The sequence below is a fragment of the Babylonia areolata genome, chromosome 20 (genome assembly GCF_041734735.1).
Source record: "Babylonia areolata isolate BAREFJ2019XMU chromosome 20, ASM4173473v1, whole genome shotgun sequence".
NCBI classification, from domain to species: Eukaryota; Metazoa; Mollusca; class Gastropoda; order Neogastropoda; family Buccinidae; genus Babylonia; species Babylonia areolata.
The window spans coordinates 42,328,232-42,350,731 of record NC_134895.1 but is presented as its reverse complement, the minus strand read 5'-3'; the positions used below and the strand labels follow the sequence as shown (position 1 = coordinate 42,350,731).

Genomic DNA, 22,500 nt, shown 5'->3' with positions numbered 1-22,500 from the left:
TTCTGTTTGTTACTCTGGATTTATTTACGTCTATTCCAGATAAGATCAAAAGGAACAAAGCTTCCAGGGTTGAAGAAACAGTGGGTGTCTTGTGATCCGTCCTGTTTCACGTTCATTCATTTTTGTCAGTGTAGCTTTTCAAGATGAGAAATGTTTTCATGCCTTGATTTGTTGTCTGGACACGAGTGGGAAAGGGAAAGGATTGTAAGCTGTCTGTTGGAAAGGAGACGACATGCATACTCATGTACATGCTTTTCTTCTTATGTATTAGTGCATTCTTTGTGGTGGATGTAGATTAGCAAGAACAGACTTGGAAAAAAAAAGGATATTTTCTAAGTCCTGTAAACACCAGATGTCCTCGATATTATGCGCAAATGTGATGAGTCAACCACAAACGGCAATAAAACAGGCACAGATGTTGCCGCCACAAACACTTTTATACGTGTCTGTAAACTGATGTCAGCATATTCAACAACAGATATGTATGAATTTGATGAAATTGATGTCAGCATATTGGGCGAGAACGCAACAAAAAACAACATCAGATATATTTGAATTTGATGAACGCAAGATGTAGACGAACATATAAAATATTCTCTCTCTCTCTCTCTCTCTCTCTCTCTCTCTCTCTCTCTCTCTCTCTCTAACACACACACACACACACACACACACACACATACAAGCACGCACGTACGCACGCACACACATAAACACACACACACACACACACACACACACCACACACACACACACACACACACACACACACACACACACACACACACACACACACACGGGCGCGCATCTAGTCATTCAGATGAGATGATAAACTGGGGTCCCGTGTGCTGTACGCACATGGCGCAGTGAGTCCCGATTGTAACAGTATTGTCATGTGTCAGGAATCAAAAGAAATCCACTCTTACTGGTAAAACAAAATCATATGTATGACTTTTTCAACTCCTTGTTAAATAGTCCTGTTGGTTCGCTGTTATAGTTGTTAGTTTTTCATTAGAAATATGTTATATTGTTATGTGTTGTTTTTTGTTTTTGTTTTTTAAACAAAACTTAAATCAGTAATTTTCACACACACACACACACACACACACACACACACACACACACACACACACACACACACACACACACACACTTTCATTTACTCGTATGCGTACACAGTAATTCCCCCCCCCCTCCCCCTCCTCCCACTCGATTTTTTTCCTTCCCTCGTCTAATATCACTTATAGTGAAAAGACGTTAAACTAAAGAACGAACGAACAAAATCATATGCATGCACTCAAGGCCTGCCTTTGCTATCGGCTTATCCTTGTGGTCGGGCATCTGCCTGGCAGACGTGGTGTAGCTTATGGATTTGTCCGAACGCAGTGACGCCTCCTTGAGAAACAGAAACTGAATTTCTTCTTCTTCTTCTTCTTCTTCTTCTACTTCTTCTTCTTCTTCTCCCTTAACTCTGTGGAGAGTCACTGACACACTACTCAGAACTGTTTACCAGATTCCTCCACGTCTGTCAGCTGTGTACCAAGGCCTGGGTTCCAAAGGCCTTGTCACACTGTCTGCAGACTGCATGCTGGACCTGCTCGCCAAGTAAGAGTGGGTTTGGAGAATGTGTGTCCCCTTCCTCAGCTCTTCTCCCACTCTCTTCCTTTGTAGGCTTCCCGCTTGCTGGTATGGCTTGCTACGTATCACGCCAAACACCCATAAATCAGTTAATTGATAGGAAAGACAAATAAAACTGCACGCAGGAAAAAATACAAAAAAATGGGTGGCGCTGTAGTAAGCTATAGCGACGCGCTCTCCTTGGGGAGAGCAGCCCGAATTTCACACAGACAAATCTGTTGTGATAAAAAGAAATACAAATACAAATAATTAAATAATGAATCAACAAAAATCATTTTGCTGACCTATCAGTCATGCCAATACGTCAATCAATGTTCTAATCAATTTGCTTTATCAATTAGTGAAACAACTATTTAATGAACAAACCAGTCAACCGAATGATTGATCAACCGACAAACCAACCAATAATGAACTAATGAATTGATGAACCAGTATCAGTATCAGTAGCTCAAGGGGGCGTCACTGCGTTCGGACAAATCCATATACGCTACACCACATCTGCCAAGCCAGTCAGTCAATATACGGTCTCACTTCTTTCTGACGACTGTCAAACTTTTCCCACGGTAAATAACGAGGACGTTGCAAAACTGAAATCAGTGGGATTCGATCTAAATAAATCTGCATGGTTGAGAGCAGAAGAAGTTACAAAAGAAACCAGATTAAGAGTCCTACATTGGAAGATATTGCACAACATTTACCCAACAAACATAATCTTAAGCAAAATAAAAAAAATAAAAGAAAACGACAAATGCTCTTATTGTCGCGACGCGCTTGACTATATTGAGCATTTTTGTCTATAACTGCCCGGTACTACATGATTTGGGGGATTCCATTAAAAATATAATATATCGAAAAACAGATATCAGATTGAAATAATCAGCCATAGATATATTGTTTGGTGTCCAAAACTATTCACAGCTGAAGGGCTTGTATCAACAGATCAATTTCATCATACTAATTGGGGAAATGGGCATAAGCATTTACAAAAAAAAAAAAAAAAAAAAAAAAAAAGCCTAATTCTGCTTCACCTTTACAGTGTAATTTTGAGAAAGAAATGAAAGTCATATTTTGGGTGGCAGAGGGTTTGATTAATTTAATATGTAATACATCATGATTACGTTAACATAGGACGACATAAGATTCGATGCTGCAATAGTATCAGACGCAACTTGGTGTCCTTGCACGCGCACAAACCCGCATGCCTGTTCAGGCAAAAACACATAATAAAACAACCACATGCAAACTAAACAAAGATGACCAAGGGGGAGAAGAGAAAGAGACACAATTAAGCTACATTATGCGACACACACCAGGACAGGGGAAAACCCAGACACTTCAAACACACGTCAAACATTAAAGGACGTATAAATTGTCCATATAAACGGTTACATACAGACACAAAATAGCACGGGACAGTGCGCGTGTGAGCGTGTGTGTGTGTGATGGAGGGTGGGGAGAGGGAGAGGGGGCGGGCGTGTGTGTGTGTGCGTGTGTGTGTGTGTGTGTGTGTGAGCGTGTGTGTGATGGAGGGTGGGGAGAGGGAGAGGGGGATGGGGCGGGCGTGTGTGTGTGTGTGTGTGATTCTGGACGAGTGTGTACGTGTATTTGGAGTTGTTATTATTTTCGTTTTTTGTAGTTCGTTTTTGTTTGTTTTGTTGTTGTTTTTTTTAGTTGTTTTCTTTCTTCCCTGCCAATGAAGAAAGCCTCGTGTTGAGCACTTAAAAAAAAAAGAAGAAGAAACAAACAAAAAGAAAAAAAAATGTGCTCCACGGACTCAACTGAGGCGACAAAAAAAGGGAAAAGAGAAAAAAAAAATACTAAAAAGAAATCAGTGGGAACCAGTATGCCGTGAGTTCGTGTGTGCCACTGACCCAGGAAGGAAAGATAGCAAAGCTGTTAGTGTTTTATCACCAGTTCAGTCCTTTGGTGTGTTTTTAGCCACCACTGTTCTCGTTGTTCTCCAACATTTGTACGTCAATAGATATGTTCATGTAGAGATTAACAAACTGTTGTGCCAAAGAGCTTCAGTTTCAGTTTCAGTAGCTCAAGGAGGCGTCACTGCGTTCGGACAAATCCATATACGCTACATCACATCTGCCAAGCAGATGCCTGACCAGCAGCGTAACCCAACGCGCTTAGTCAGGCCTTGAGAAAAAAATAAAATAAAAAATAATATATATATATATATATATATATATATATATATATATATATAAGCTTACATAAATAAATAAATAAATAATAATTATTATATAAAAAGGTAGTAGTAATGAAAATAATAATAATAATAATAATAATAATAACAATAATAATAATAAATAAAAGAGCATGAGAGCTTAGCAAGAGGGCAGTCCGCACTGAGTGAACAACACTTACCCTGATTTGACATCTCTTGGCCAGTCCACACTGATTGAACAAAACTTACCCTGATTTGACATCTCTTGGCCAGTCCACGCCGATTGAACAAAACTTACCCTGATTTGACATCACTTGGCCAGTCCGCACTGATTGAACAAAACTTACCCTAATTTGACACTTGGCCAGTCCACCCGAAGTCAACAAAACTTACCCTGATTTGACATCTCTTGGCCAGTCCACGCCGATTGAACAAAACTTACCCTGATTTGACACAACTTGGCCAGCCCACACTGACTGGAGAAAACTTACCCTGATTTGACATCACTTGGCCAGTCCACGGCGATTGAACAAAACTTACCCTAATTTGACATCACTTGGCCAGTCCGCACTGATTGAACAAAACTTACCCTGATTTGACATCTCTTGCCCAATCCGCACTAACTGAACAAAACTACCCTAATTTGACATCTCTTGGCCAGTCCACAGTGATTGAACAAAACTTACCCTAATTTGACACTTGGCCAGTCCACCCGAAGTCAACAAAACTTACCCTGATTTGACATCTCTTGGCCAGTCCACGCCGATTGAACAAAACTTACCCTGATTTGACACAACTTGGCCAGCTCACACTGACTGGAGAAAACTTACCCTGATTTGACATCACTTGGCCAGTCCGCGGCGATTGAACAAAACTTACCCTAATTTGACATCTCTTGGCCAATCCACACTGATTGAACAAAACTTACCCTGATTTGACATCACTTGGCCAGTCCGCACTGATTGAACAAAACTTACCCTGATTTGACATCACTTGGCCAGTCCGCACTGATTGAACAAAACTTACCCTGATTTGACATAACTTGGCCAGTCCACGCCAATTGAACAAAACTTACCCTGATTTGACATCACTTGGCCAGTCCGCACTGATTGAACAAAACTACCCTAATTTGACATCTCTTGGCCAGTCCACAGTGATTGAACAAAACTTACCCTGATTTGACATCACTTGGCCAGTCCGCACTGATTGAACAAAACTTACCCTGATTTGACATCACTTGGCCAGTCCGCACTGATTGAACAAAACTTACCCTGATTTGACATCTCTTGCCCAATCCGCACTAACTGAACAAAACTACCCTAATTTGACATCTCTTGGCCAGTCCACAGTGATTGAACAAAACTTACCCTGATTTGACATAACTTGGCCAGTCCACGCCAATTGAACAAAACTTACCCTGATTTGACATCTCTTGGCCAGTCCACGCCAATTGAACAAAACTTACCCTAATTTGACATCTCTTGGCCAGTCCACACTGATTGGAGAAAACTTACCCTGATCTGACATCTCTTGGCCAGTCCACGCCAATTGAACAAAACGTACCCTAATTTGACACTTGGCCAGTCCACCCGAAGTCAACAAAACTTACCCTGATTTGACATCTATTGGCCAGTCCACACTGATTGGAGAAAACTTACCCTGATTTGACATCACTTGGCCAGTCCACACTGATTGAACAAAACTTACCCTAATTTGACATCTCTTGGCCAATCCACACTGATTGAACAAAACTTACCCTGATTTGACATCACTTGGCCAGTCCGCACTGATTGAACAAAACTTACCCTGATTTGACATCTCTTGCCTAATCCGCACTAACTGAACAAAACTACCCTAATTTGACATCTCCTGGCCAGTCCGCACTGATTGAACAAATCTTACCCTAGTAGAACATGACTTGGCAAGTCTGTAGTAAGTGAACAAAATTTACCCTGTTTGAATACAACCTGCTATTTGGCATCTTCATACAGGTGCACATTCAATGTAAAATTTAAATTATAGATATTACGATCGAACGAGACAGAGGGAGACGGAGGGAGGGTAGGGAGGGTAAAGAGAGGGGTAGGAGACACTGATCTGAATGAGTGACTTGCTTGTTGTCGTGGATACAAAGCAGGCAAAAGATGCGTTTTTTCATCCAGCCCTTGACAGTGGAATAAAAGGAAAACAAAGAGAGAGGGACAGACAGAGAGTAAAAGAGAGAAAGAGAGAGAGAGTGAGGGGGGGGGGGAGGGGAATTGATTGAGAAACGTTTGCGTGGTAATACACGAATATGTGTGAGTATGAGTGAGAGAATGAGTGAGTGAATGTGTGTGTGTGTGTGTGTGTGTGTGTGTGTGTGTAAAACATTGCATTTGTTACATTCAAATTTCCGTCTGTTCGAAATGAGGTAAAAAGCTGGCTTGATGCCAGCATGCAGCGATACCTTTTGATCCGAGGAAGCCTGACCTTCGTACAACCGCATGATTCTTCATCATGTCATGACACTGCAAGATTGCAGAAATAAATGGATGTATATAAAGCCCTCGCCACTATGTTACTTGTATGATTTGACCTTGTGACGCTGTGCAAGCCAGTAAGCCAAAGAGAAAGCTGTGTGTGCAGGAGCAGGTGTTACTGAAGTGTTTCTGAGTTTGTACGTGAGTGTTTTCTCTCTCTCTCTCTCTCTCTCTCTCTCTCTCTCTGTGTCATATATATATATATAACCTAGACTTTAATATCAATTGATTGGCATGATATATTGTACGTGTGTGCGTGTGTGTGTGTGTGTGTGTGTGTGTGCTTTACTGATGTGTATGAATTTACTTGGGTGTTTTATTTGTACATATTTGAGTCCAACAATTGATTGTCTTAAAACATGTGTGGGTGGTTGTAAGGTGGGGTGGGGGTTGCCTGTTTTGATATATCAACAGTTTGTTTGCAAGTTTTAATCTTTGGTGTGCTTGATCAGATTATGTTTGCGTTTTTGACGTAATACATATGTAAGATTTCATTTGAAGTTTTAAGGGGGCGTCAGAAAGTTCGAACAATCCAAATACTCCACACCACATCTACTTTAAAAACGGAGCTTTGCATAAACCGAACGTGCTAATCATTTCAGGCCTGGGGTGGGGGGGGACCACTTTACATACACTGTTTACTTCAGGTCTAAAGACAATGCAATACTCCGAACAACAATTAGAAGAAACGCGATTACACAATTCCTTTGTAAACTTTAGTTTTCAATGATGGTTTATGAGTTGTTAAACTTCACTTTTTCCCGCTTTCATTTTACTCTTCACTAGAGGTTATTGAACAGAAATGATGAGTAGACATCTCACCACTGCCATTCACCTTCTTTGTTCTCATCGCACCTTTTCATGGACGAAGTGTTTACTTCGTCTCTGTCTCCCGGTTTCTGTCACTTCTTCTTCTGCGTTCACTCGTATGCACACGAGTGGGCTTTTACGTGCATGACCGTTTTTACCCCGCCATGTAGGCAGCCATACTCCGTTTTCTGGGGTGTGCATGCTGGTTATGTTCTTGTTTCCATAACCCACCGAACGCTGACATGGATTACAGGATCTTTAACGTGTGTATTTGATCTTCTGCTTGCATATACACACGAAGGGGGTTCAGGCACTAGCAGGTCTGCACATATGTTGACCTGGGAGATCGTAAAAATCTCCACCCTTTACCCACCAGGCGACGTCACCGTGATTCGAACCCGGGACCATCAGATTGACAGTCCAACCCTTTAACCACTCGGCTATTGCGCCTGTCACTTCATTTCAGAGAGGTGGTCAGCAGAAACGATGACCAGCATAAGCCATCTAAAAGATCGCCATGGCAACGACATTTATTTTGGAAACCCTGGTACGGGCTGGTGGCTTCCGTCACCACACATTGAGGATTTCAGGGAGCACATGACAAAGATTCGTCATTTGGACCTGCGAGATGGTGACGTCCTTCTTGCGTCATTTCCTAGAAGTGGTGAGAATGAGGGTGATGAAGATACTGCTACTACTACTACTACTACTACTACTGCTGCTGATGATGATGATGATAATAATGATAATATTTCTTCTTCTTCTTCTTCTTCTCCTCCTCCTCCTCATTATCATGATTATTATTATCATTATTATCATGATTATCATTATCATTACTATATTATTATCATTGTTATTGATATTGTTATGGTGATGATGATGGTGGATAAAAGTGATGTTTTAGTTTTCTTACAGACTTCAAAAGACAAGGGAAAACAAGAGAGGCAAGGCCTTCAAGACTCACTGGAAAAAAAAATCCAAGCTTTTTATGTATTGTGTTTAATTTCAAAATGTAATGTTTAAGATGAGAAAGATCAGTTTAAAGCAAATTAAGTCCCCTTGCATAATTACAGAGTAATTACCCTTTTTTACTATCTGCACCAAAACGTTTGCAAAATAAATAAAACTTCCATGCTTAGCAAAAGAAGTTCCTGTTTGAACAAAAAAATGATAATAATGACTGCTCTTGTTGTTGGGTCAGAATATCAGATCAAAGTGCCAAGTTTAGAGAATACAAAAAATATAAATATAACAGTAAATAAAGTTTGCATATAATTAGGCTTCTTTTTTTTCTTTTTTTCTTTTTTGTGCCCATCCCAGAGGTGCAATATTGTTTTAAACAAGATGACTGGAAAGAACTGAATTTTTCCTATTTTTATGCCTAATTTGGTGTCAACTGACAAAGTAGTTGCAGAGAAAATGTCAATGTTAAAGTTTACCACGGACACACACACACACACACACACACAGACAACCGAACACCGGGTCAAAACATAGACTCACTTTGTTTACACAAGTGAGTCAAAAAGGGAGTGAGGGTGAGGGTGGTGGGGAAGTGAGTGGAGGGGGGTGAGTCTGTCCGTGTCTACAAGAAGATACAACAAAAACGTGTGCATTTTGTTTCATGTTGTACCTCATGTCAGTTCATGCTGCCCGTTCTCTGGGTTCCCAGGGACCTTCTGGACTCACCAGATCCTGTACATGCTGATGCACAAAACCACAGACTACTTGGGCCGCATGGAGGAAGATCACCTGGAGTGGGAACGGTTCGATAAACTGACTCGGACTGATGAACCACGACTGTACGCCACCCACCTCAGCAGGTACAGCAGACAGGATGTCAGTGACGGGGTTATCGTTACTGGTCTGGGTCACGGGATCACGAGGTTATCGTGACTTTGTGTTGTGAGTCTCGTGGTTATCGTTGCTGATGGAGCATCGTTATCGTTGCACATGCAGTGATGGCCTAGAGGTAACGCATCCGCCTAGGAAGCGAGAGAATCTGAGCGCGCTGGTTCGAATCACGGCTCAGCCGCCGACATTTCCACCCCCCTCCACTAGACCTTGAGTGGTGGGCTGGACGCTATTCATTCGGATGAGACGATAAACCTAGGTCCCGTGTGCAGCACGCACTTAGCGCACGTAAAAGAACCCACGGCAACAAAAGGGTTGTTCCTGGCAAAATTCTGTAGAAAAATCCACTTCACTAGGAAAAACAAATAAAACTGCACGCAGGAGATTTTTTTTTTTTTTTTTTTTTTTTTTTTTTTAATGGCTGGCGCTGTAGTGTAGCGACGCGCTCTCCCTGGGGAGAGCAGCCCGAATTTCACACAGAGAACTCTGTTGTGATAAAATAAAATGAAATACAAAATACAAAATACAAATACAAAACAAATACAAACAAGAAAGGCAAAGCCTTCAAGGTTCACTTGTGATACACTTTTTAAAAAATCCAAGTTTTTATGTATTGAGTATAATGCATTTACTGTTATATTTATATTTTTTGTATTCTCTAAACTTGGCACTTTGATCTGATATTCGACCCAACAAAGGATCTGTCATTATTATCATTTTTTGTTCAAACAGGAACTTCTTTTGCTAAGCATGGAAGTTTTATTTATTGCAAACGTTTTGGTGAAGATAGCAGAACAAGGGAAATTACTCTGCTGATGTGGTGCGAGTAAAATGGTTACATTACTGGTTTGGTCCAGGTCACGGCGTTATCGTTTCCATGTGTTGTGAGTCAGATGGTTTTCATCACTGATGTGCTGCTCGTCGCGGGGTGTGGTGTAGTGTGGTGTGTGTAATGTGGTGTGGTGTGGTGTGGTACAGTGTTGTGTAATGCGATGCAATGTGGTGTGGTGTGTGTAATGTAGTGTGGTGTGGTGTGGTACAGTGTTGTATAATGCGGTGCAGTGTGGTGCGGTGTGGTGTGCAGTGTGTAATGTAGTGTGGTGTGGTGTGGTGTGGTGTGTGTAATGTTGTGTGGTTTGGTGTGGTACAGTGTTGTATAATGCGGTGCAGTGTGGTGCGGTGTGGTGTGCAGTGTGTAATGTAGTGTGGTGTGGTGTGGTGTGGTGTGTGTAATGTTGTGTGGTTTGGTGTGGTACAGTGTTGTATAATGCGGTGCAGTGCAGTGGTGTGGTGTGTGTAATATAGTGTGGTGTGGTACAGTGTTGTATAATGCGGTGCAGTGTGGTGTGGTGTGTGTGATGTAGTGTGGTGTGGTGTGGTGTGTGTAATGTAGTGTGGTGTTGTGTGGTACAGTGTTGTATAATGTGGTGCAGTATGGTGTGGTGTGTGTAATGTAGTATGGTGCAGTGTGGTGTGGTGTGTAATGTAGTGTGGTGTAGTGTGGGGTGGTGTGTGTAATGTAGTGTGGTGTGGTGTGTGTAATGTAGTGTGGTGTGGTGTTGTACAGTGTTGTATAATGCGGTGCAGTGTGGTGTGGTGTGGGGTATGTAATGTTGTGTGGTGTGGTACAGTGTTGTATAATGCGGTGCGGTGCGGTGTGTGTAATGTAATGTTGTGTGGTGTGGTACAGTGTTGTATAATGCGGTGCAGTGTCGTGTGGTGTGTGTAATGTAGTGTGGTGTAGTGTGGTGTGGGGTATGTAATGTTGTGTGGTGTGGTGTGTGTAATTTAGTGTGGCGTCGTGTGGTACAGTGTTGTATAATGCGGTGCGGTGTGGTGTGGTGTGTGTAATGTAGTGTGGTGTGTGTAATGTAATGTAGTGTGCTGTGGTGTGGTACAGTGTTGTATCATGTGGTACAGTGCAGTGGTGTGGTGCGGTGTGGTGTGGTGTGGTGTAATGTAGTGTGGTGTGGTACAGTGTTGTATAATGCGGTGCAGTGTGGTGTGGTGTAATGTAGTGTGGTGTGGTGTGATGTGTGTAATGTAGTGTGGTGTGGTGTGTGTAATGTAGTGTGGTGTGGTGTAATGTAGTGTGGTGTGGTACAGTGTTGTATAATGCGGTGCAGTGTGGTGTGGTGTAATGTAGTGTGGTGTGGTGTGATGTGTGTAATGTAGTGTGGTGTGGTGTGTGTAATGTAGTGTGGTGTGGTGTGGTGTATGTAAGGTAGTGTGGTGTGGTGCGGTACAGTGTTGCATAATGCCGTGCAGTGTGGTGTGGTGCGGTGTGGTGCGGTGTGTGTAATGTTGTGTGGTGTGATGTGGCACAGTGTTGTATAATGCGGTGCAGTGTGATGTGGTGTTGTGTGGTATGAAATGGTATAGTATGGTGCAGTGTGATGTGGTGTGATGTGGTATGAAATGGTATGGTATGGTGCAGTGTGATGTGGTGTGATGTGGTATGAAATGGTATGGTATGGTGCAGTGTGATGTGGTGTTGTGTGGTATGAAATGGTATAGTATGGTGCAGTGTGATGTGGTGTGATGTGGTATGAAATGGTATGGTATGGTGCAGTGTGATGTGGTGTGATGTGGTATGAAATGGTATGGTATGGCTCAGTGTGATGCGGTTTGGTGTGGTATGAAATGGTATGGTATGGTGCAGTGTGATGTGGTGTGATGTGGTATGAAATGGTATGGTATGGCTCAGTGTGATGCGGTTTGGTGTGGTATGAAATGGTATGGTATGGTGCAGTGTGATGTGGTGTGATGTGGTATGAAATGGTATGGTATGGCTCAGTGTGATGTGGTGTTGTGTGGTATGAAATGGTATGGTATGGCGCAGTGTGATGTGGTGTGATGTGGTATGAAATGGTATGGTATGGTGCAGTGTGATGTGGTGTGATGTGGTATGAAATGGTATGGTATGGTGCAGTGTGATGTGGTGTGATGTGATGTGGTATGAAATGGTATGGTATGGCTCCGTGTGATGCGGTTTGGTGTGGTATGAAATGGTATGGTATGGTGCAGTGTGATGTGGTGTTGTGTGGTATGAAATGGTATGGTATGGTGCAGTGTGATGTGGTGTGATGTGGTATGAAATGGTATGGTATGGCTCAGTGTGATGCGGTTTGGTGTGGTATGAAATGGTATGGTATGGCGGAGTGTGATGTGGTGTGATGTCGCGACTTTTATTGTCATTCTCTTTCGTTCCTCTCGATAATATCACTTTCTGATACCTACATTGTACCACAGCATAGAAAATAGATTAATCAAATTAGGACCACGAAACAAAATGTTACGTTGTGTATGTATGGGTTGTAGATAGTTTGTTAAATAAAATATTACAAATGAAACGTTATCTGCGTACTTCACCTACTTCACGAAGGCACAGTTTCGTCAGCACATTTCGACTTGTGAAAGGTTTGAGATAAAAAGAACATTTAGTGTCTCGCATGTTGTGAAACCATATTTGCTTCTGAATCTTGATAAACATATAAAGTATATCACAACAAGGTTTAGGCTGGGTATTTCTGATTTGGCTGTACATGTATATTGGCATGGATACAAAAATGTGAAAGAATCTGGTTTGATTTGTCCCATGTGTAAACGTTCAAAAGAAGATGAAGTTCTTTTTTTTTTCTTTGTTGTGAAGTACTGTAAGAAATCAGAGAAACTTTCATTCGACCCAGATACTATCGATAACCTTGTCTCTTCAAACTGGTTCTATTGTTGTCGTGTACTGACCATGATGTTGTGCGAAATTTGTCTGTTTTTCTACAAAGCATTTAGATACAGGGCAATTCTCACTTCTTAATGTTCCTGATTAACCTGATATATCTGTAGCTGCATTGTTTTGATCCTTATGTCTTAAATGATATGATTATTGTCTGTTCGCTTTCCCTTTCATGAGGGGCCTAGGCCTAAAATGAATAAACTATCTGAATCTGAATCTGAGGGGCGTTTGGTTAGTCTGGCTGCACTATTCAGTGAATTGCTGTCATCATTTGGGAGAGGAGGGTTAGAATTGCGTGTGTTGAATAAGAACAGGTTAATGAGCACCACTGACTAAGCAGCGGAACAGGTTTTTCTCTGTCCGCGTGCTGTCTGATGCTGATCTACATTGATAATGCCCTGTGGAAAAAGATGAAGGAAAAAATGTGGCTGTGTCTGGGGCATTAGGAATTAGCAGCAGGGACACACTGCCTTCCAAACATCGCAAAAAAATAAAGAGAGAGCGAAAAAAAAAAAAGATAAAAAAAAGAAAAACCTACACTTTTTCCGAACGAAATTCAGCGAGCTGCTTGTTATATATTTGTGTTTTGTCCAAGGTATTTTTCGTCCTATCACATGATCGGATTCGTTTTGCACGATTCTTGGTTCAAATGATTGTCCGATTAAAAAGCGTGTTGTACGTGATGGGGGTGGAAGGGAATGCATAGGTAGTGGGATAATTCTATTGACCAGCGCTCCTGTTCCCAAGAACCCTTGGAACCGCAATGGGTCACTGTGCCAATATTTCGTTCTTTGTGGATTTCGTGTTCAGTTCTCAAGGGAACATCTTGATTTTATAAGAAATCTCCTTATCTTTCAAACCACGAGCAGCAGGTATTGATAAAGCACATTTGGACAAGTTTCAATCGAACTTTGATTAAACAGCCATGCTATAAACATGGTTTACACGACGAACGCATTGCTGATATTGACGGGTGGATGGCCTAGAGGTAACGCGTCCGCCCAGGAAGCGAGAGAATCTGAGCGCGCTGATTCGAATCACGGCTCAGCTGCCGATATTTTCTCTCCCTCCATTAGACCTTGAGTGGTGGTCTGGACGCTATTCATTCGGATGAGACGATAAACCGAGGTCCCGTGTACAGCACGCACTTAGCGCACGTAAAAAACCCACGGCAACAAAAGGGTTGTTCCTGGCAAAATTCTGTAGAAAAATCCACTTCGATAGAAAAAACAAATAAAACTGCACGCAGGAAAAAATACAAAAAAGGGTGGCGCTGTAGTGTAGCGACATGCTCTCCCTGAGAGAGCGGCCCGAATTTCACACAGAGAAATCTGTTGTGATAAAAAGAGTAATACAAATACATGGATCAATGGGTCATTGGATGGATCATTGTGTTTATCAATATCTCATTGGATGGATGAATTAAAAGGATGGATCGGTGATCAATTGGATGACTTGATCAGCAGATAGGTGGTTGTATGGGTGAATCATTGGATCGATTGATCAGAGGATGGATAGATCAGTGGATGGTGGATGGATGAATGGAATGATGATCGATTCATGCGCGGGTGAATGGGTGGGTCATTGCCTACATCATCATGTCGATGGATTGTTTAATGGTTAGGTCATTGGGTGAATTAATAAGTGGATAAATCGATAGATGAATCATTGGGTTGGTCACTGAATGGATAGATCATTGAACTGATGGACGAATCGTTGGCTGGTGTGACGGGCGCAATAGCCGAGTGGTTAAAGCGTTGGACTGTCAATCTGAGGGTCACTGGTTCGAATCACGGTGACGGCGCCTGGTGGGTAAAGGGTGGAGATTTTTACGATCCCCCAGGTCAACATATGTGCAGACCTGCTTAGTGCCTGAACCCCCTTCGTGTGTATATGCAAGCAGAAGATCAAATACGCACGCTAAAGATCCTGTAATCCATGTCAGCGTTCGGTGGGTTATGGAAACAAGAACATACCCAGCATGCACACCCCTGAAAACGGAGTATGGCTGCCTACATGGCGGGGTAAAAACGGTCATACACGTGGAAGCCCACTCGTGTGCATACGAGTGAACGCAGAAGAAGAAGAAGAAGTTGGCTGGTGTGATCATTGGATGCATGGATGTATTGGTGGTTGGATGAATGGATGGATGAATGGATGAATTGATCATTGGATGGATGTGTGGGAACCTGGCTACATGGATGTGTGTATGTCCAACAGGTTTCACCTTCTTCCCTACAAGGTGAAGGAAAGGAAGGTGAAGGTCATCTACTGCTACCGGAACCCCAAGGACTGCTGGGTGTCGTTCTACAACTTTATGCGTGACGTCAGACTCATTACCCCCTATGAGGGCACGTGGTCCCACTTCTTCGATCTCATGATCGACACTGGATGTGAGTGTTGGTGGAGGGAAAGAATCACACAAGAACTATGTCTCTGTCCATCCCCTTCCCCTTCATTCCACTAAACATGACGTGGTGGTGGTGGTGTGTGGTGCTAGAATCAGTCACGAATGAGGTCCTGTATGCAGCTTTCGCTAAGCGTACTTATAAAAATCAATGTTTGTATTACAATATTATAATCGAAGTGCCATACAGTAGGCTATGTTCATAATTATATTCAAAATAATGTTTCTAAATTCTTTCAGTTTTTACATTAAGAATACTAGTTATTACCGGCACTGTGTGGATGAATGTATGAAACGGTGTATGTGATATTTTTTTACACTCGTATTTTCGTCATATTTGTAAAAGCTGTTGTTGACTTTTACAGTTATGGTCCCCATATTGTTTACTTGTCTATGATGTGATAATGCACCTGACCAAATTTCTCTAGTTGGAGATAATAAAGTTATTCTTATCTTATCTTATCTTATCTTATCTTATCCTATCTTATCTTATCTTATCTTATGCCACTGAAATTGCGATCATGACGGGACAGCCAAAACCAATCCAACCAAAAACACAAAAACATCAGCCCTATCCCCATGTAATATGCAGCTTCTGTTCAAAAGCGCGCGCGCGCGCGCGTGCGCGCGTGTGTGTGTGTATGTGTGTGTGTGTGTGTGTGTGTGTGTGTGTGTGTGCAGTGCGTGCATGTGTGAGTATGCACACGTTTTTATATTGATGTGCATTTATATGTATCCTAATTTCTACTGTAACTGTGTTTGTGTATAATTCTCGATTTATGTTCGTATCTTGCTATGTACTATCCCCCCCCCCCCCAACCCCAATATTCCTTGTGATCCCGGTACACTTGGTAATAAAGACATATTCTATTCTATTCTATTCTATTCTATTCAAAACAAAAAATAATGTTCGAGAGGTGCTACTTTCCGTTTTATGTTTATCCCCGAATGGTTGTCAGATGAAAATGTGTGTGTGTGTGTGTGTGTGTGTGTGTGTGTGTGTGTGTGTGTGTTTGAGGGTGTGTGTGTGTGTGTTTGTGTGTGTTTGAGGGTGTGTGACTGTGTTTCAGACACAAGCGGAGACTGGTTTGATCACGTGCTGGATTGGGAAAAGGCGGCCACAGAGAATCCGGACATTGTCTTCCTCTCCTGCTATGAGCTCATGAAGAAGGTAAACGCTGTGTTACGCTGGTGATGGTTGACTTCAATCACTGAACAGAAGAAAATAAGTCCTGCTCGCACTCACGCACAGACATGCACGCTCACAGACAAATATTTAGACATACATGTACAGACACACATGCAGTATCTCCCTCTCCTTCTTTCTTTCTCTCCCCCCTCCCTTTCTCTCTCTTGTGTGTGTGTGTAGGGGGGATGTGGGGGGGGGGTCTGTGTCTATCTGTGTATGTGCGTCTGTGTGTGTCTGTGTCTTTGTGTTTCTTTAAAGGAACCAATAGAAATGAAAATAACGAAACACAAAAGGTGAAAAAAAATCGCAAGTTGTTATGTCAGAACACTGTTCAAAGCCGACCTCTTTCGTGAACAGCAACCGTTCAAGGGAAGTCATCTAAACCACCCACTGCTGTCTGTTGCAGGATCCTGTGGGACAGATCATGAAGATAGACCAGTTCCTGGGCCTCAACAGGGGCAGACAACTGTGTGAACAAATCGCTGAAGCCTGTGAGTTCTCCAAACTGAAGGCAGCGAAAGAACCTCAGAACCCAGAGGTCCACGGAGAGAAGGCGTGGAAGAAAGGTTCAGGCGGGATTTACCGGAAAGGTCAGACAGTCTTTGTCATCGCTGGTACTCAGCTGCCGTTCTGGGGCCGTATTCAAGACAAAATTTATTTTGCCTTTAACTCACTCAGTACGACCAGTCCTCTCTTCTCCTCTACACAGACCCCTCGGATGTCCAGTGGGTGTCTGAATGACCCAACCTTTAGCTTCCGTCGTCAGAATTGTGGTATTCTTTGTCAACATTCACATCTTCAGTATAAGAGCCTTCCGCTTGCAATATTTTGATGATGGTAATTGGGGTGAAACGCTGTTAACGTCGTCTCTTTCGCCGTTCGTATGGAGAGAGTTATTAAGGCAAGTCACCTTTGACATGGTAGGGACCCGTGAGTACAATTTACCTTTGAGGTTGCTATCTTCGTATTCAAGACACGCGCGGCGCACTCAGGTAGCTAACCCATCATCTATATTTAAAATCCCGGTGATTCTCTTCTGCGCATGCTCTTTAACTTCTCACCACACCACAGTTCAGAACATTGTCGAGAAGTTAGCAAAACACGGTCTATCCTTAAAGCACGCCTGTTTTCCCTCAACGAAAACAACGCTACACAAAAGGATCCGCCCTGTTTACCTCTGCTTCGTGGGCAGCCACCCTTTGGCAGGTAGTAAGGGCAACTTTGGGTTTGAAGACCCGAGGGTAGACTTGAGTGTTCCTGGATACCTTGTCCTCGGGCAGTTTGCCTTATTTACCTGCAGGTACACCTTTATCCGCAGGCACGATGGTTTCTTGAATATGGCCCCTGGATTTGTAAATGAACTCTGTCACTGTCCAGTCATCCATCCCTCCTTCCCTCCCCATTATCTCTCTCTCTATATATATATATATGTGTGTGTGTGTGTGTGTGTGTGTTGTGCTGCACCAAGGATGCGTGCCAGGATGCTGTTTTGCACCATGGAACGGTGTCATTACGAAGGACTCGTCCATTCTGTTTGGCTCTCATACTGTATTCTTGTGCTTGTCTGCACACATGTTGTGACTAGGCTCCAATTGAATAGATGACATAATGTTGCGCTGCTCTCTCGCTCATTCCAAGCATGCCACTGCATTTCTGTACATCTTGCCATAAAAACTCATTCATTTACCGCCGAATCCACATTGGATCTCCACAGCAGCAATGCCATCTTCCTCAACTTCATTTGTCATTAGAAACACACAGCGTGGGAGGAACAGATTTCAAGACAGACGCGTGATACCTGCGGACACAACACAATGTTCACAGAAAACAAACAAACAAACAAAAATTCTGTTAGGTGGGCCACACCATTTCACAGTATGGCATCATAAAAGACGTCATCTTGTGACCTTGATCATTGACATTTGGACTTGGCAAACCAGAGAAACTGTTATCCAAACAGCTAAGGGGTTTCTGTGATGATTTTTGTGTGTTTGTGTGTGTGTGTGTTTTTGTGTGTGTGTGTTCAGTGTGTTGATGACCCTTGTGGTCAGAACTTGTAGCGTGTGTTCAGTGTGTTGATTTGTATTTGTATTTCTTTTTATCACATCAGATTTCTCTGTGTGAAATTCGGGCTGCTCTCCCCAGGGAGAGCGCGTCGCTACACTACAGCGCCACCCATTTTTTTGTATTTTTTCCTGCGTGTAGTTTTATTTGTTTTTCCTATCGAAGTGGATTTTTCTACAGAATTTTGCCAGGAACAACCCTTTGTTGCCGTGGGTTCTTTTACGTGCGCTAAATGCATGCTGCACACGGGACCTCGGTTTATCGTCTCATCAGAATGACTAGCGTCCAGACCACCACTCAAGGTCTAGTGGAGGGGGAGAAAATATCGGCGGCTGAGCCGTGATTCAAACCAGCGTGCTCAGATTCTCTCGCTTCCTAGGCAGACGCGTTACCTCTAGGCCATCACTCCACCCTTGTGGTCAGAACGTATAGTGTGTGTTCAGTGTGTTGATGACCCTTGTGGTCAGAACGTGTAGTGTGTGTTCAGTGTGTTGATGACCCTTGTGGTCAGAACTTGTAACCTGTGTTCAGTGTGTTGGTGACCCTTGTGGTCAGAACGTGTAGTGTGTGTTCAGTGTGTTGGTGACCCTTGTGGTCAGAACGTGTCGTGTGTGTTCAGTGTGTTGATGACCCTTGTGGTCAGAACATGTAACCTGTGTTCAGTGTGTTGATGACCCTTGTGGTCAGAACGTGTAGCGTGTGTTCAGTGTGTTGATGACCCTTGTGGTCAGAACGTGTAGTGTGTGTTCAGTGTGTTGATGACCCTTGTGGTCAGAACTTGTAACCTGTGTTCAGTGTGTTGGTGACCCTTGTGGTCAGAACGTGTAGTGTGTGTTCAGTGTGTTGATGACCCTTGTGGTCAGAACATGTAGCGTGTGTTCAGTGTGTTGATGACCCTTGTGGTCAGAACGTGTAGTGTGTGTTCAGTGTGTTGATGACCCTTGTGGTCAGAACGTGTAGCGTGTGTTCAGTGTGTTGATGACCCTTGTGGTCAGAACGTGTAGCGTGTGTTCAGTGTGTTGATGACCCTTGTGGTCAGAACGTGTAGCGTGTGTTCAGTGTGTTGATGACCCTTGTGGTCAGAACGTGTAGTGTATGGTCAGTGTGTTAATGACCCTTGTGGTCAGAACGTGTAGTGTATGGTCAGTGTGTTGATGACCCTTGTGGTCAGAACGTGTAGCGTGTGTTCAGTGTGTTGATGACCCTTGTGGTCAGAACGTGTAGTGTATGGTCAGTGTGTTAATGACCCTTGTGGTCAGAACCTGTAGTGTATGGTCAGTGTGTTGATGACCCTTGTGGTCAGAACGTGTAGCGTGTGTTCAGTGTGTTGATGACCCTTGTGGTCAGAACGTGTAGCGTGTGTTCAGTGTGTTGATGACCCTTGTAGTCAGAACGTGTAGTGTATGGTCAGTGTGTTGATGACCCTTGTGGTCAGAACGTGTAGCGTGTGTTCAGTGTGTTGATGACCCTTGTGGTCAGAACGTGTAGCGTGTGTTCAGTGTGTTGATGACCCTTGTGGTCAGAACGTGTAGCGTGTGTTCAGTGTGTTGATGACCCTTGTGGTCAGAACGTGTAGCGTGTGTTCAGTGTGTTGATGACCCTTGTGGTCAGAACGTGTAGTGTATGGTCAGTGTGTTGATGACCCTTGTGGTCAGAACGTGTAGCGTGTGTTCAGTGTGTTGATGACCCTTGTGGTCAGAACGTGTAGTGTATGGTCAGTGTGTTGATGACCCTTGTGGTCAGAACGTGTAGCGTGTGTTCAGTGTGTTGATGACCCTTGTGGTCAGAACGTGTAGCGTGTGTTCAGTGTGTTGATGACCCTTGTAGTCAGAACGTGTAGTGTATGGTCAGTGTGTTGATGACCCTTGTGGTCAGAACGTGTAGCGTGTGTTCAGTGTGTTGATGACCCTTTTGGTCAGAATGTGTTGCGTGCGTTCTCTTGTGCTGTGTGTTCTCGTTGTCTTCGAAAGTTCCAGTCTGTACTGTCACTCCACAGGGGAGATCGCAGACTGGAAGAACTGGTTCACGGTGGCACAGAGTGAACAACTTGACGCTGTCTTCAAGAAACGGATGTCGGAGAGTAAGCTCCCCTTCTTCTTTGAATAATATGACGTCACCTGCCGAGTTACACCGGAAGCCGAGACTGTAACTGGCAATGAAGAGACAATGTGGTGGTGTGGGGCTTGGAATACAGAGATCAGATGGTAAAGCTTTGCGTCTGTTGAGCATACACCTTCGTAGACCTCAACCATGCAGCATATATTTGCGTGCACACACACACACACACACACACACACACACACACACACACACCTGAAGTTCTGAAATATGTCACCAGACTATGTTATTTTGATTGATCAGAAATGTGTTCCAGTTTTCTGCTGGCGTGGCAGATGGACTGATTTCAGTGTGGTTCTATATCAAAAGACTTCATTCAAGAACAAAGGAATTACAGTTTTCTCATATACACACACCCTTGTCATAATCAGACATTTTTTTTTACTTTTCTATTTTCCTTTTTCTTCTTCTTCTTTTTTGTGGGAGCTGGGGAAGGGGGGGAATATTGGTTGTTTATTTATTTATTTATACATTCATTTGTTTATTTTGTTGATTTGTTTATCTGTTTGTTGTCGGGGGGGTGGGGGGGGGTTCAAATATATTCAGGCCATGTTGTCGTTTGTGTATGTTTTAGTTATGCCCTAGACACGTAATTAGTGACTGTACAAAGCAGTTCAATAGCCAGAAACCATTTTATGATCCTGTGGTACTTGCCTCACTGCAGTCTTGATTATAAAACTTGTCTGCTGCCCCTCTGCGTAGGGGGGGACAGGGGGGTGGGGGTGGGGAGATGGGGGGGGGGGGGGGCTATGGCCTAAAATGAATAAAATCTGAGTCTGCATCTCTAGTCTGTACGTCTGTTTCTCTCTCTGCTCTCACTCATTGTGCGTGTGTGCCTGTGTGTGTTCGGGGTGAATTTGTATTTCTTTTTATCACATCATGTCAGATTTCTCTGTGTGAAATTCGGGCTGCTCTCCCCAGGGAGAGCGCGTCGCTACACTACAGCGCCACCCATTAGACCTTGAGTGGTGGTCTGGACGCTAGTCATTCGGATGAGACGATAAACCGAGGTTCCGTGTGCAGCATGCACCTAGCGCACGTAAAATAACCCGCGGCAGCAAAAGGGTTGTTCCTGGCAAAATTTTGTAGAAAAATCCACTTCGATAGATAAAACAAATAAAACTGCACGCAGTTTGTTTTTGTATTTTTTCTGCATGCACTTTTAGTTGTTTTTCCTATCCAAGTGGATTTTTCTACAGAATTTTACAAGGGACAACCCTTTTGTTGCCATGGATTCTTTTACGTGTGCTATGTGCATGCTGCACACGGGACCTCGGTTTATCGTCTCATCCGAATAACTTATATTATCAGTTTGTACGTTTCCCACTATCTCAGCCTGGCATATACCGAACGATGCACAATGGAGATTAAAAATAATAATTTCTTCATCCGACCTGTTATACATTAAATTTTGCCCTTTCATTGTTTCTTGGTTGTTGTTGTTGTTGCGGTTTTGTTGTTGCTGTTGCTGTTGTTGTTGCTGTTGTTGTTGTTTTTATAGCTATTTGTTACTCTGTTTTTATTTTCATATGTTCCAGATAAGTTCAAAAGGAACAAAGCTTCCAGGGTTGAAGAAACAGTGGGTGTCTTGTGATCCGTCCTGTTTCACGTTCATTCATTTCTGTCATTGTAGCTTTTCAAGAACATGAAATCTTTCATTCTTCGGTCTGTTGTCTTGACACGAGTTATTCCCCTTGACCATACACGCGACACCACATCCACTAGGAAGGTGCCTGACAGCAGTAAACCCAACGCGCTTGTCAGGTCTTGAGTGCATATATGTGGTGTGTCCATCGAGATCGATGATGACCATCGTTGTCATCCAGATGGGGGATGGGGGAGGGTGGTGGTGGGGTGGGGGGAAGGATGCTCATGAGTCTATCTGTGAGTGCGCAGATGGCTGAATAGTCCAATCTGCGCACGAAATGTTCGCTGACAGTTGGGGCAGACAAAGACAGGCATATCATTGTCAGGGAGCTTGTTTGCCCGTGACTT

General features: G+C 43.2%; 2 protein-coding genes across 3 annotated transcripts in view; one reads left to right on the top strand and one right to left on the bottom strand.

Annotated features, from left to right (window-relative positions):
• The window catches only part of LOC143295515 (sulfotransferase 1B1-like), a 380,130-nt gene that overhangs the window by 130,566 nt on the left and 227,064 nt on the right, over window positions 1-22,500 (bottom strand). The window lies entirely within an intron of this gene.
• Window positions 6,386-20,927, top strand: LOC143294996 (sulfotransferase 1C2-like). 2 transcript variants are annotated; one of them, XM_076606527.1, is made up of 7 exons: window positions 6,386-6,467; window positions 7,607-7,804; window positions 8,813-8,963; window positions 14,948-15,120; window positions 16,205-16,305; window positions 16,730-16,913; window positions 20,384-20,927. In XM_076606527.1, exons 2-7 carry the CDS (start codon window positions 7,627-7,629, stop codon window positions 20,491-20,493), a joined length of 897 nt encoding a protein of 298 aa, XP_076462642.1. In that variant the 5' UTR covers window positions 6,386-6,467; window positions 7,607-7,626; the 3' UTR covers window positions 20,494-20,927. The 2 variants fall into 2 exon arrangements, with proteins under 2 accessions (XP_076462642.1, XP_076462643.1); XM_076606528.1 differs by having other exon boundaries at window positions 6,387-6,471.

What these genes read in the sequence shown, in the direction of transcription:
- LOC143294996 (XM_076606527.1), top strand. Translation starts at nt 7,627, where the DNA reads ATGACCAGCATAAGCCATCTAAAAGATCGCCATGGCAACGACATTTAT. An exon ending in TCTCATGATCGACACTGGAT is followed by an intron (nt 15,121 to 16,204) that starts GTGAGTGTTGGT and finishes ACTGTGTTTCAG; the next exon opens with ACACAAGCGGAGACTGGTTT. An exon ending in AGGCGGGATTTACCGGAAAG is followed by an intron (nt 16,914 to 20,383) that starts GTCAGACAGTCT and finishes GTCACTCCACAG; the next exon opens with GGGAGATCGCAGACTGGAAG.